A 15,954-nucleotide genomic window follows, 5' to 3' on the forward strand; every position below is an offset into this window, starting at 1 on the left:
ATCATGTAATCACAGAAATAATGCAGGTCACCAGATTGTTTTAAAGAAATTAAAGTATAAATAAAGGTGATTCTTTATTTAAAGAAGATAGACTTCTGCTTTTGCAACACACAAATGTATAAATGTTCAAAATCGTTTGTGTCTTTGGTAATTTACTTCCAATCCATACTTTGAAGCCTCATGGTTTTAGGTCTGTAAAAATACAGAATAAAAATAAAGAAATAACTATATGACTACTGTAGGGGTAAATGAAATATCCTATTTTGTGTCTTGTTTTAGTGTAATAAACAGTTTTTGTAAAGCAAAGAGTTGTATTAATGTTTTTTAAAGTCCCCGTGAACCGGAAGTTGCAAAACGACTTTTCTCCACTGTTGTGACGTATTTCCAAGTGAAAGGGAATATTGAACAGAGGGTAGGGTTTTACTCTAACGCTCCTCCTGTCCATCTCTCCTCATAGCAGACGGTTTAAGGAGTGGTTAAGCCGTCAAACTGACGTCATCAGAAAAGAAACGCCATTTCCAGACCGGAAGTCGCTTTTCAGACTTTGATTAAAGATTACCATGACCAACAATTTTTCCTGTGTATTAACTTGCACGGATTAATTGTTCACCACAAGACTAGTAATATGCGCTAACAAAGTAAATAGGATCAATTTTGATTTCATGTCGACTCTAAAAATAGCTTTCATCAATTTCTTGTAAAGAAAACCAAAAGTTTACAGTATCACCCAAAGCTCACAATGCCATTCAGAGTTCACAAGAGATAATTTCTCGTTATCTAGGCATAACACAGCATGGTACAAAGTGATGCTCTCTCTCTCTATGATGTCGTAAAAGTTAAGACGTTCATCCGTATGTGTGTGTGTGTGTGTGTGTGTGTGTGTGTGGACAGATGCTTGAAAATATTAGGCTAGAAATATCTAATAGTGAATTAATAACTAAATTAGCCTAAATAAAAAATTAAAAAATTTAAAACGTTGTTCTGATAAGTCCTTTTTACCAAGATTTAAATCTGTAGCTCTAGGCTAGCGCTGCACATGTGTATTCTCATACGTTGCGGAGTTTTAGGTGGGCGGAGACTCTATTTCTCATTCATGTGCTTTGCGGGACAGCGTAAGAGATATTGTTAGCTAAAAACTAAACAAAAGTTTATGTTAAAAAGTTTTGCTTATAATCTATTTGTTTGATGTATTTTTTAACTGTTGTAGTTTGATATGTTTGATATGTTGCTCACGTTTGAAACATTGTTTAAATGGGGTCGGTGTTTGTGTGAGTGTGAGACAGTTCTAGTCTGTATGAGAGCATAGAGTTGTGAATTAAATATAATTTCTCCTGTGACATAGGCGAAGCAAGGCATATCATGTTTATTAATATAGCACATTTTATACACTGGCAATTCAAAATACTTTACATAGAAAGGATTAAATAATCACAAAATGTATTCAGCCAATCGATGCTTTTCTGTGGGTCTCCATTCGTTGCAGCCGGTAATCCTATTGGTGCGTATCCATCAACAGATCCAAATGCGTCGCTCCATTTAAAAAAAAGCTACGTGATTTTAGAAAAAATCTGTTCCAACACATGTAAACCTTCCATTGAAACATGAATTTTAAATCGTAGTAGGCTATTTTAAATGCTCATCCTCAGAAATACGAACATTTGGGTACATCCATTCCAAAAAAGTATGTAAACGTAATCCTCTGGGTGTTTTTTTTTTTATATAATCCGCGAGAAGTCGGTATCTTGCAACCGTGGTTAATCCAGCCCACTCTGCTATGAAAACCGGTTCACTCCCATCATCTTTCAAATCTCTCCATACTCCTGTATAAAATAAAATCCAATCCCTTTCCGTAAAAAAAACAAATTGGGATCCTCTGTTGTATTCGTTGTGAATCGCTCGTCGTTATCCATTAACCAATCTGACTTCGCACGCACGTCCTCCAGAAAAGTATTTCACTTGCGCTCCGCCGGCTCGAGGAGAAATCGCGTTAAACGGGTCCTGGTAACTGTGTTTTTTTTCCGCGGCGCTAAGGTCGAATCCTCCATAGCTTCATCAATGTTTCAGGAGTTTTGGGGTCTGACGTAGCCATAGTGTTCTACTTGAATAAAACCACAAGTAGATCTTGTCATGTTTGTGCTCCTTTTTAAACAGCTCATGTGACTGTGATGCTGTGGGAGGGGGATTCCCGTGAGTGATGTCATTTTAGGGAGGCCCTTAAATCAAAATTGACCTCTCATCTTTGAGAGGGGTGTGTTAGGGGGTGTGGTCTCTTCGAGCCGTTGCATCGGTTTTCTTTGGTCATTTAAGTTCGGCCACTGAGATGACCGGATGTGTTTTCTATTTGGGAGCTTGAAGGGGGTGTGGGAATTTCCCACGGTGACATCTGTTGGGGGCGGGGGTAGGGGCGGGGTTTGTGTGTGTCTCTCTGTAGGCCCTCACAGAGCTTCATTTCTGACTGGCCTCCGGAGTGAGTGGACGCTCTCCACTCTGCTCCACCACAACGAAACACTTATATATCTTTTAAGCTCTGAGTACTTTAACGAATGGTATGTAAAAACTTAACACTTTTTAAATTAGTTTGTGTTTCATGTAAAAGTTTTACAAAATACTATGTGAAAGTTAAATGCTTACAATTTTTTAAAAATTATGTTTTTGTAAAATAAAAAAACTCTTAACTTGTTTTAATGTTTTAACATCTTTAAATAACACTAACTCATTTTTTAATAACTCTTTAAGAGAAAAATGCTATTTTAACTTATTTCATTAATGTTTTAAAAGTGATGAATGTACAACTGTCTTCTTTAATAAATAAAAAAACACTGATCTCACACTCTATGTCTTTATTGTACATTTTTTTAAAAGTTTTAATTTACACTGTTTAGAACTACTGAGCGTGCGAAATTTTCCCACGCTTCAGATGTTCAACCCCTAAGGAGGCGTGACACAAATCCGATTTTCCCACGGTGTACTGTACAGCCCATAAGTGGGAGGAGCTAGCGTGGGAAATTCCCACGGTGTACTGTACAGCCCATAAGTGGGAGGAGCTAGCGTGGGAAATTCCCACGGTGTACTGTACAGCCCATAAGTGGGAGGAGCTAGCGTGGGATATTCCCACGGTCAAAAGGGGCGGGGCTTTGAGGGCCATAAAGCAATAAAACTGTCAGTTTTTTTGACGAAAGGTGCCCTCTATTCTCTCTGCAGAAAAATTACATTTCAACAAAAAATCTATGCCTCCAAGAGTATTAAATATGTCATTAGGAAATACGTTCCAAAGACTTTCTCTATTCTTCAAAAATTCTATCAACCATTTAATTTTGAAAGTGTCATTAAGTGTAGTATAATCTAAGACCTCGAGTCCCCCTTGCTCTTTGGTGTTACATATATATACATATATATATAGTTCCTTTTATAAATAATGTGGCTTTTTTCTCCATATGAAGTCATAAAGTATCTTATCTAATTCCTTAATCACCTTAGGAAGCACATCTAATGATAAAGATGTATATACTGATCTAGAAATGCCTTCCGCCTTTGACAATAATACCCTCCCAATTATTGATATATCTCTCATTAACCACCCATTAAATTTATTTTTTGTTCTCTCAATAATTGGTTCAAATTTTATCTGACTCCTCTGTTTTTCATTTTTACAAATTACTACACCTAGATATGTTAATTGGTGTTTAACTGGGATGTTCTCTATTTCTGTAGAGGAGCAATCTTTAAGGGGAAACAATACAGATTTATCACAGTTCATTGTAAGGCCTGATACAGCAGTGAACGCCTCAATACATCTAATTATTTTTGGTCCCTCGAATTTGTTTTTCAAAAAAATTGCAGTGTCATCAGCAAACTGGCTAAGTTTAAACTCTAAACCTAAAGCTGTGATACCACTATACTGATTTATTTTTACATGCACTGCCAAAACCTGGGTGACTAACAACAATAAAGAAGGAGAGAGGGGGCATCCTTGCCTAATGCCAGGATGAATATCACACCTTTGTGAAGGACCAGCAAGTTTGACGGAACTATTACATCCATTCTACAATGTTTTAACAGCTTTCAAAAATACATCTCCAAACCATAACAATTTAATAACTTTGAAAATAAAATCATGATTCACCGTATCAAATGCTTTATAAAAATCAATAAATAAAATAAAACTATCATCATCAATTAATTGATTATAATCATATCTAAAACTAGTCTAATATTATTCCTGATGACCTTGCATAAAACCAGACTGTTCCATACCAATTATTTTATCTAAACCTCGTTTCATTCTTCTAGCAAAAATCATTGCAAACAACTTACTGTCATTATTGAGCAAACTAATAGGCCTCCAATTTTCAATGAGTAACTTGTCCTTGTTAGGTTTGGGAATCAGCGTTATAACCCCTTGTTTTAATGAAGCAGGCAATTCACCTTTCTCTATAGCTTCTATAAATACTAATAATAAAAAGGGGGAAAATTCTTTAGAAAATGTCTTGTAAAACTCTCCTGTTAGCCCGTCATTGCCTGGAGATTTGTTATTTTGTAGCAAGTTAATGCACTCTCTCAGCTCCTCTATATCTATTTCTTTATCACACACATTTTGGAAGTTCTGATCAATTTTTTTTGGTATCACTCATAAAGCTATTTAAAAATATATATCACTGTTGGAAGAAGCCATTGTGGAAGAATACAAATTACTAAAGAACTGAGCACATATTTTGAAATATCTAAAGAATTATCTACTATTTTGTTGTTAATAATTTTTTCCCCTTTTTCTAACCATTTAAGTCTAGATCGAATAAATGCTCCTTTTGCTTTATCCTCATAGATATTATCAAGTTCAGTATGTAATTTTTTTTTTTTTTTTTTCAAAATCAGTCAAGGCTTCTTTCCTCTTTTTATTCAAATTGAATATTTCCTCAATAATTGAATTTTCTTTCCTTTTTTTATTTTTTGCTTCCAATTTTCCTTGGTTAAAGGATGCCGTTCTGATATCAAACTTAATTAATTCCCAGTACTTTCCATACGTCTTTTCTATAGCTGCAATATTGTCCTATATTTTTCAATAATGAGTTTGATTTTTTCCTTTATGCATTCATTTTCAAGCAATTTATTGTTTAATTTCCAGTAACTCTTTTTTTTTTTGACTGATTTATCTTGCACCATATTTATTCTTATGAATATTCCTTTATGATCTGTCATTATGCAAGGTTCTATCAGTACAGAGGCCACATTATTAGTTAAATCATTAGACTCTAACCAATAGTCAATGTGAGAATGAAGAGATAGGTTCTTATTACTCCATGTATATATTCCTCCCTGTCTGGATTCTTATCTCTCCACACATCAGGAAGGCCCAATCTTAAACATACATGATCTAGTTCACTCGAAGGGCCAGGCCTACTTTTAGGAGGCCATCTATCAATGGTTGCATCAAACACCGTATTGAAATCTCCTCCCCAAATAACTTTAGCTAAAGGATATAAGAAAATAAAATGCTGAATTCTAGATTCAATCTGCAAAAAGAGTATTTCATTGTTAATGTTGTTATTGGTGGCATAACAATTAACTAATATAAATTGTTTGTTATCCTTATCTATCACAAGTAATATCCATCTACCACAATCATCTTTTTCATAATTCAGTATCCGCCCTGTAAATGTATCTTGTATAATAGCGACCCTCGCTGATCGATGACTGCCAAATGACAACCAAATCTCTTTTCCCCACTGATTTTTCCAGAACATGGCATCTGAAGAACATGCATGCGTTTCCTGAATTAAACATAAATCTACACATTTCCCTTTGCAATATAAAAATAAAGCTTTTCTCTTTAGGATATCACGAATACCTCTGGCATTGATAGAAAACAAAGAAAGAGACATAAAATGTCAAAAGTAGCCAATTAGTAAAAAATAAACCACAAGAGTAGGTAAATAAACTTTAACATAATGGGATTCCCACAAACAATCTTCAAAAATTATAACAGTTGCAAACATTTAAATAAACCTTAAAGTGCATCCATTATTTAACCATAAGAAGAACTTCTTGTCTCTAATAGAGAAGATTAACCTTGACTTTCACCAGTGTACACTCTTAAAACGGATGTGTTAAAAACAACACAACCTGTGTTATATCTTAACACACCTGTGTGTCTAGTTAAGGACAACACATTTTGTGTTACTTTTAACTGAACCAGTGTGTTATTGTTCTTAACACAGAAGTGTGTTAAAACCTTTTACACACTAATGTGTTATAGTTACACAACTTGTGTCAGATATGTGTCACATGTGACTGTAGTCGGTGTGTATTTGCCAGAGTTATTTCCTGTGTTTTTACAACTGAGTGTTTGGACGAACACTGAAACGTATTGTAAACTTGTGTTTATGGAGTCAAGTGACGTTTAATAAAGAGTTTGTTTGAACATTTGGATGGTTTAATTAGACATCATGAATCTACATAGACAAGCTCTTATTGAGAATTAACAGAGGTTTAGATGTTGTTTCACTGAATGTTTTATTTGAAGTCACCAGAATCGTGATTAATGGCTCCTTTATTTGAGCTCTTGACCCTTTACTCTTCTTTAAGCTCTTCTCTGGCTGCTTTAACTGTATTTTAATAAAATACATTTGTTATGGTGAGAGAAAATATGATCAGATGTTTCTTGATGATGTCATAATTAGTAAGTGCAGCTCTGATCAAGTTTATGAGTATATGGATGGTGCACATTTTACACTTTTTTTTTTTTTTTTGTCTTAACAGATCCTCCCAGGAGTGTCTCAGTGTTGATAAGTGAATCTGGTGTAATAGTGGAGGGAGATTCAGTGACTCTGAACTGCATCAGTGACTCAAACCCTCCTGCAGAAATCAGCTGGATTAAAGGAGGAACTATTGTAGGATCTGGAAGAATCTACAACATCTCAAAGATCAGCTCTGATGACAGTGGAGAATACAAGTGCAAGTCCATCAATGAACATGGAGAGAAATACTCTGATGCTGTGACTTTAAACGTCATGTGTGAGTTAATGATGGTTCAGTAACTGTGACATTAAATCCTCGAAACATCTGTGATGTCAAGTTTAATATGATTGTTAATGATATCAATATTTCTCTGTTTTAGATCCTCCCAGGAACGTCTCAGTGTCCATCAGTCCATCTGGTGTAATAGTGGAGGGAGATTCAGTGACTCTGAACTGCATCAGTGACTCAAACCCTCCTGCAGAAATCAGCTGGATTAAAGGAGGAACGATTGTAGGATCTGGAAGAATCTACAGCATCTCAAAGATCAGCTCTGATGACAGTGGAGAATACAAGTGCAAGTCCATCAATAAACATGGAGAGAAATACTCTGATGCTGTGACTTTAAACGTCATATGTGAGTTAATGATCAACTGCACAATGTTCAAAAACTTTAAAATCATAATTTTCTAATATTTGTTGTGAATTTTCATTTTTGTCTTTAGATCCTCCCAGGAACGTGTCAGTGTTGATGAGTGGATCTGGTGTAATATTGGAGGGAGATTCAGTGACTCTGAACTGCATCAGTGACTCAAACCCTCCTGCTCTGAACTTCAGCTGGTTTAAGGAGAATGAACCCTCAGCTGTTGGATCTGGACAGAGTTTCAGTGCACTACAGAGTGGACGCTTCTACTGTCAGGCTCACAATCAACATGGATCTCAGAGATCAGACGCTGTAACTGTCACAGGTGAAGCTTTTATTAACACACTCCTGTATCTTCACATCATTCATCAGTTTGGAGAGTTAATCATGATGATCTTCCTCTTTCAGTTCATCATGTTGCTGGTGGGAATGTGATTGTGATCACAGCGGCATCTGGAGGATTAGTCTTCTTCATCATCATCTTCTTCATCATCATCCTGTTTATAATGTGAGTTAAAAAACTGCAGTGATTGTACAAGTACACTTTTGGTCTAATGTAGAAGGAAATGATCCATTTGTATTTGATTATTAGTAATCTTTAAAAACAGCGTTCATATTTTCTCTTAATTTAATACATTCGTCCACATGCTGTTAATGTCTGTGATTATAACAGGAAGAAACAAAGGAGTGTTAAAGCTGAAGATCTCACAGTGAAAGAGGTAAATCATCCAAACACAACACGACTTTACAGAAGCAGAAAATCAGTCGATCAGCCGTTATCTGTGTCTCAGACTGTAACTGTACAAACTGATGAGAAACTAACATTATCAAAGTCTTTATCAACACAGTCCAGGAAAAAATTAATTAATTAATAAAACTGAAGGAAGCATTTAACAAATTTTTCCATGGTTTAATGGAATACATATATATTTATTGTTTTAATATAGGTTTGTTGGTCTAATTGCATAATCATTTACATAGTGTGATGAACATGTAACTTCATTTACTCATTCTGCCCTATTCTTCTCCACTCTATGTGTGAATCAATTAAATATACCTGTATTTTACATCACAACATTGATTTGATGGGAAACTGCTCTAGACTGAGAATCTTCAGATCAAACTGATTTACTGGTCTTAATAATAATTACAAATTTTCTTGTATTTCAGGATGATCTCTATTCTTGCGTGTCACAGAGCGTTTCAGTCCATGACAAGCCTCTTTCTGAACAAGATTCAACCAATGACGCTCTGTATGCCAATGTGAAACCCCAAAAATTAAGAGGAAAAACTCCTGAATCCAGAGATACTGAGGACATCCAGTACGCAACTGTCCAACGTCACAGAAAGACAGAGACGAAGAGAGCAGAGGAGAATGAATGTCAATATGACAATATAAGAGTTCATCAGCCTGATGCTTCAGTGAGGTGAGAAAAACAACTTTACTAGCACCAACTTAACCAGTACCAACTTAACCAGTACCAACTTAACCAGTACCAGCTTAACCAGTACCAACTTAACCAGTACCAACTTAACCAGTACCAACTTAACCACCACCAACTTAACCAGTACCAACTTAACCATCACCAACTTAACCAGTACCAACTTAACCAGTACTAACTTAACTAGTGCAACAAAACCAGTACCAACTTAACCAGTGCCAACCTAACCAGTACCAACTTAACCAGTACCAGCTTAACCAGTACCAACTTAACCAGTACCAACTTAACCACCACCAACTTAACCAGTACCAACTTAACCATCACCAACTTAACCAGTACCAACTTAACCAGTATTAACTTAACTAGTGCAACAAAACCAGTACCAACTTAACCAGTGCCAACCTAACCAGTACCAACTTAACCAGTCTTACTAATATAATCCCTTCATTGAACCAAGTATGATAGAATAGTGATTTGTTTTTAAATAGTATGTCTTTGTTATTCCATATGAAATAGTTGTGTGGTGAAAAATTGTGCTTTTTTTTCATTTCCATGCTAGCAGGGCTTGTTTGTCTGTGAAAACTGGCCAAATTACTACACCTAGATATGTTAATTGGTGTTTAACTGGGATGTTCTCTATTTCTGTAGAGGAGCAATCTTTAAGGGGAAACAATACAGATTTATCACAGTTCATTGTAAGGCCTGATACAGCAGTGAACGCCTCAATACATCTCATTATTTTTGGTCCCTCGAATTTGTTTTTCAAAAAAATTGCAGTGTCATCAGCAAACTTGCTAAGTTTAAACTCTAAACCTAAAGCTGTGATACCACTATACTGATATCTTTTTACATGCACTGCCAAAACCTGGGTGACTAACAACAATAAAGAAGGAGAGAGGGGGCATCCTTGCCTAATGCCACGATGAATATCACACCTTTGTGAAGGACCATAAGCAAGTTTGACGGAACTATTACATCCATTCTACAATGTTTTAACAGCTTTCAATAATACATCTCCAAACCCTAACAATTTAATAACTTTGAAAATAAAATCATGATTCACCGTATCAAATGCTTTATAAAAATCAATAAATAAAATAAAACTATCATCATCAATTAATTGATTATAATCTATCATATTTAAAACTAGTCTAATATTATTCCTGATGACCTTGCATAAAACCAGACTGTTCCATATCAATTATTTTATCTAAACCTCGTTTCATTCTTCTAGCAAAAATCATTGCAAACAACTTACTGTCATTATTGAGCAAACTAATAGGCCTCCAATTTTCAATGAGTAACTTGTCCTTGTTAGGTTTGGGAATCAGCGTTATAACCCCTTGTTTTAATGAAGCAGGCAATCCACCTTTTTCTTTAGCTTCTATAAATACTACTAATAAAACGGGGGAAAATTCTTTAGAAAATGTCTTGTAAAACTCTCCTGTTAGCCCGTCATTGCCTGGAGATTTGTTATTTTTTAGCAAGTTAATGCACTCTCTCAGCTCCTCTATATCTATTTCTTTATCACACACATTTTGGAAGTTCTGATCTATTTTTTGGTATCACTCATAAAGCTATTTAAAAAAATATATATCAATGTTGGAAGCAGCCATTGTGGAAGAATACAAATTACTAAAGAACTGAGCACATATTTTAAAATGTCTAAAGAATCATCTACTATTTTGTTGTTAATCATTAGTTTTGAAACCGAGGGAATTTTTTTTCCCCTTTTTCTAACCATCTAAGTCTAGATCGAATAAATGTTCCTTTTGCTTTATCCTCATAGACATTATCAAGTTCAGTATGTAATACATTTAATTATTTTAATTCAAAATCAGTCAGGCTTCTTTCCTCTTTTTATTCAAATTGAATATTTCCTCAATAATTGAATTTTCTTTCCTTTTTTTATTTTTTGCTTCCAATTTTCCTTGGTTAAAGGATGCCGTTCTGATATCAAACTTCATTAATTCCCAGTACTTTCCATACGTCTTTTCTATAGCTGCAATAATGTCCTATATTTTTCAATAACCAATAGTCAATGTGAGAATGAAGAGATAGGTTCTTATTACTCCACGTATATATTCCTCCCTGTCTGGATTCTTATCTCTCCACACATCAGTAAGGCCCAATCTTAAACATACATTAACTAGTTCACTCGAAGGGCCAGGCCTACTTTTAGGAGGCCATCTATTGTAACGCAAAGTTGGGATGTGGCCCAGAAAGAAAAGAAAAACAATAGGTGTCGGAGGAAAAGATGCACGAGAGACGACAGATGGCTTCCCCGTGTTTAATACAATTACTTAAACGTCACACTCGTCTCCATACATGGGGGATCGAGTGAGAAAAAGTGACTTATACAAACTAACATCCAACTCTGGCCACAAAATATAAAAGGAAATAAAAGAAAGAGTAGCGGTAGAGCGGTTATCTCCTCTCATCACCCGTCAAATCTACAACTGACACTCTACGCACATGCGCAGTTCCCATTTCACCCCATATTTACCCAAAAACACAAAGTGACCGTTACACTATCAATGGTTGCATCAAACACAGTATTGAAATCTCCTCCCCAAATAACTTTAGCTAAAGGATATAAGGAAATAAAATGCTGAATTCTAGATTCAATCTGCAAAAAGAGCAGATTTCGCTGCAATTAACTAATATAAATTGTTTGTTATCCTTATCTATCACAAGTAATATCCATCTACCACAATCATCTTTTTCATAATTCACTATCCGCCCTGTAAATGTATCTTGTATAATAGCGACCCCCGCTGATCGATTACTGCCAAATGACAACCAAATCTCTTTTCCCCACTGATTTTTCCAGAACATGGCATCTGAAGAACATGCATGCGTTTCCTGAATTAAACATAAATCTACACATTTCCCTTTGCAATACAAAAATAAAGCTTTTCTCTTTAGGATATCACGAATACCTCTGACATTGATAGAAAACAAAGAAAGAGACATAAAGTGTCAAAAGTAGCCAATTAGTAAAAAATAAACCACAAGAGTAGGTAAATAGCCTAAACTTTAAACTTGAACATAATGGGATTCCCACAAACAATCTTCAAAAATTATCAAACATTGCAAACATTTAAATAAACCTTAAAGTGCATCCGTTATTTAACCATCCGAAGAACTTCTTGTCTCTAATAGAGAAGATTTACCTTGACTTTCAGACTCCTGCCAAACGACCACAAGTCTATGAAGTGCCGTTGCCCTCTTCAGGATGAATCTCTTTACCATCAACGAAAGCCCTCGCTCCGCTGAAGTATGCGCTCTTGCCCTCCTTCCTCGCCCTCTCCACAGCCGGCCAAAGACGATTCCGTGCTTCAGTGTCAAAAGCAGTCAAGTCCTCTTTAAACCGCAGCCCCTTGGTGGTCAGATACTCGTTATTTTTCATCCGAGGTTTTAGGTCTGCCAAGACGATGTGCCACATCCAGAGCATCCACTACCATACTCCTTCACCATCCTTTCAATCTGGTCGGATCTCTCGTTAATCTTCTCAGAGAGAATTCGGATGATATTCTCCTGCACTTCACTTAAAGAGAGTTCACTTTCTTTGGCAGAGGAGGCCACATTTGTATGCCTTTTGGAAGGTTGATTTTTGCTTGGTGTGTTTTGGACACGAATCACAACTTCCTCCGTTTTTTACCTTAAAGGCATACGAGTGGGTATCGCTGAAGTTTATCTTCTCTTTTACCATCTCAACCTCCATCTCTGTGCCAAGATTAGCATCCTCAGCCATTTTTTAAACTGTGTAACAAACGGCTGATGCTTTGGTAATTTAATACTGTTCGCAAAATCAAAATGTAATCAGATGCAGCAACCAGTAACAACCTTTAAATATTAGTTAGCAACTTTACGAAAACTGTATCTTCATTTGTGGGGAAATACCCGAAATTGCTTCTCAGCTTGCAAACGCACAACCGCTCACGCCGCCATCTTGAGGTTTTCGTGTCATCATCATGTTTTTGACGGCCCGTTGACGTTGAGTAGCGTGAGTGCGTGACACGTCACCCTTTTGCAGAATGAATAAAAAACAATCAGATTTAAAAAAAAAAATGTATTGAGGACATTATATAAACAAAGGAAACATTCACAACGTAGAACAAATAAACAAAAGGAAAATAAAAGACACAAGAAACAAGACAGGGGTATAAAGGCCTAACTAATCAGAAAAGATTACATATCATTTGGGGTATCATATTTTACCCCAAGATGCAGTGCTTTGACTGCTTTCACACTTGACTACAGCTGTAATGCAAAGTAAACATTATAACATATAACATTATTGTTAAAAAAAAACCTTGATATGTCTCAGCCTCTGAGGGAATGTTATTGTAATGCTCAGGAACAATGGAATTACACTAATTTATCAGCTTTCCCCCAGACTTAATATTGAAATCAACATCGGTGTAAATTTGCAAAAAGTTTTGACCTCAAAGATAGTCAGAATAATAAGTGGATTTGATGTTCTCACCTGAAGATGCTGATGTTGGTGTTTGTCAGATAAGATGCATGTAAGCTATGTAATGCCTGAATGTAAATATGTAATTTGTGTGAATTATTTCTTCAGATGTATATTTTGCAGCCAAAACAATAAAACAAACAGGTTTTTAGTAACACTTTTATGTAAAATACATGTCTAAAACAGAGAGAGAGAGAGAGAGAGAGAGAGAGAGAGAGTGAGAGAGAGAGAGAGAGAGAGAGAGAGAGAGAGAGAGAGAGAGAGTGTGTGTGTGTGTGTGTGTGTGTGTGTGTGTGTGTGTGTGTGTGTGTGTGTGTGTGTGTGTGTGTTTCTAGGGAAACACACATCTGTAATCTTGTCTGCTTTCCACAGAACATCATGTGTGTCCGCAGGGAGGGGAGAAGGAAAAAAACGAATGCAATAATAGTCCACAACTTTATGTATGTAATACTGCTATTCCCCCATTGTGCCTGCAGGTGGCACTGTCACTTGTAATTATTAGTTGTGTTCCTTAAAATAAATTCAGAAGAAGTAATTGTTCGTTCAAGTCCTCCTGGGAAGTTCGTACGTACGAGGTGGGAAGTCGTGTTTACGACGGCAGAAGCGTTCAAGTCACTTTCGTCGGAGTAAGATGGCGGAGTACTTTCTCTTAATTAATTACACACAAAAATACGTAAACTCTTGTTCTAGAAATGAAGAACAAAGAAATGTGCATCAGGAGGATTTAGTTTTTTTAATGTTTTTAATTAATTAATGAAGCCAGTGCCAACTTTATCATTGCATGTTGCATTGTTATATAGAATGCCATCATATTCTGTGCAGGCAATTAGCTTACTGTGTTGTACATAGAAAAGCCTGACAATATCACTGATAAACACCTTTAATATTGTGGTATTCCGCCATGTTTCTCACCGAAACGCCCCCAACTCGTAAAGATCGGGGCTTAGAGAAAATCCAGAGCTTTCCACTCATATTTACGACATTGTGGTGGAGTTCAACTCGTAAATATGATATATACAACTGAGATGACTTGAACGCACCATAGAGTATCAGAGCTCCGAAACCACATACTTCCCTACTATATAGTAGGGGAAAAGCAGTAGGCGAGCGAATAAGTATGTCCGAATCCTTAGTATCCATAAAACAGTAGGCGAGTACTGGGTGACGTACTAATTCTCGTGAGATTTGGAAGTGCGTATACTATAGTGCGTCCGAATATTCTGTATTCTATGTAGGCAAGAAGTTCCCGGATGATCTTCTGCTTCCGCCCAGATTCTCGAGTGCTCAACCGATGGATACTTTTCTATCCCAGGAGGCCATGCGAGAGGATACGTCATAATCGAACATCGCGGAGATCAGCGACGCGGGTGTGTTCAAAAGTGAGTAAACACGGTTCCTTGTGTTAAAATCGCATGTGTTGAACTACTGTAGAGTAAACTGTTGAATTGTTGAAGGTGTAAAGGAGTTAGACCGTATAGTATAGTTGTGATTTTGCTGTAATAACACGTTTTATTATGTATAGCTATGCAGGGGAGCTCCAGTAAGCACACGTTTACGTCTCCAAAGTGGATTTACATAAAACATATACATCTTAAAGATGCTCATTTTATATGTCTTTTTACATCTGACAGGAAAATCTTATAAATATTGCAGATGAGCACATCACAACATGAAATAGACATCTGAGTGATGAATGTGTGCTATTATGTAAGAGAATTCACTGTTGTCAACAGTGCTTACATTAGATAAATGTGCAGTAAGTAAAGTCATTAAACAAATCTACAGTATAAAGTAACTAAACATAACCTATCTAATGTATTTGTCCTTTAGTACTGTTGATAGATTGAGGAACATTTAAGTTGGATAAAAAGTGAGTTAACACATCAGCAACAACCTCAACATGTAAATGTAGTGTTGAGTACATAAATCACAGAGGTAATGTGAATCTTGTCAGATGAACAAATGTGTGTTTATCTGGTGGAGAGTGGCTGAAGAAGGCTTTGAGTGAGTATACTACAGAAATGAATAACATGATATATTTGAATATTATTGAAATTTAAAACAGAGCTAATACGACACTTTTCTGATTCTTGATTTCTGTTAATTTGCTGCAGATCTTTTGTGGTGGAGCAGAGGATGTAAGGAAAGATGATGGCTGCATTTGTTGGGTGAAAAAGGGTATTTTAGGGATCTTACTAAAATATAAAGTAAGATCATTTTGTTACTTCTAATACATTCAAATGACATTGTGCTGTTAAAATGACTGCTTTTGTAAGTTTTGTGTATTTTTGTAGGATCTGAAATGTCAGCAGACTGGTGTGAGCACTGAGGATGAGGAGCCCAGAGCTGAATCCTGGAGATGGTGCCATGGATGAAACCCTCCATCACTCCACCTGCCCTTACGAGACCCTCCATCACTCCACCTGCCCTTACGAGACCCTCCATCACTCCGCCTGCCCTTACGAGACCCTCCATCACTCCGCCTGCCCTTACGAGACCCTCCATCACTCCGCCTGCCCTTACGAGACCCTCCATCACTCCGCCGGCCCTTACGAGACCCTCCATCACTCCACCTGCCCTTACGAGACCCTACATCACTCCACCTGCCCTTACGAGACCCTACATCACTCCACCGGCCCTTACGAGACCCTCCATCA

The 15,954-nt window shown here is 36.5% G+C and overlaps 1 protein-coding gene across 1 annotated transcript in view; it reads left to right on the forward strand.

The window, feature by feature from the left end:
- LOC309493654 (B-cell receptor CD22-like) overlaps window positions 1–15,954 on the forward strand; it is a 265,008-nt gene that overhangs the window by 98,190 nt on the left and 150,864 nt on the right. Inside the window, exon 8 of the mRNA XM_082162840.1 lies at window positions 6,757–7,011. Within this exon, the coding sequence (XP_082018966.1) occupies window positions 6,757–7,011 (255 nt within the window). The remainder of the gene's footprint in view (window positions 1–6,756; window positions 7,012–15,954) is intronic.

The sequence above is a fragment of the Leuciscus leuciscus genome (genome assembly GCF_965113295.1).
Source record: "Leuciscus leuciscus genome assembly, chromosome: 3".
Classification (NCBI taxonomy): domain Eukaryota; kingdom Metazoa; phylum Chordata; class Actinopteri; order Cypriniformes; family Leuciscidae; genus Leuciscus; species Leuciscus leuciscus.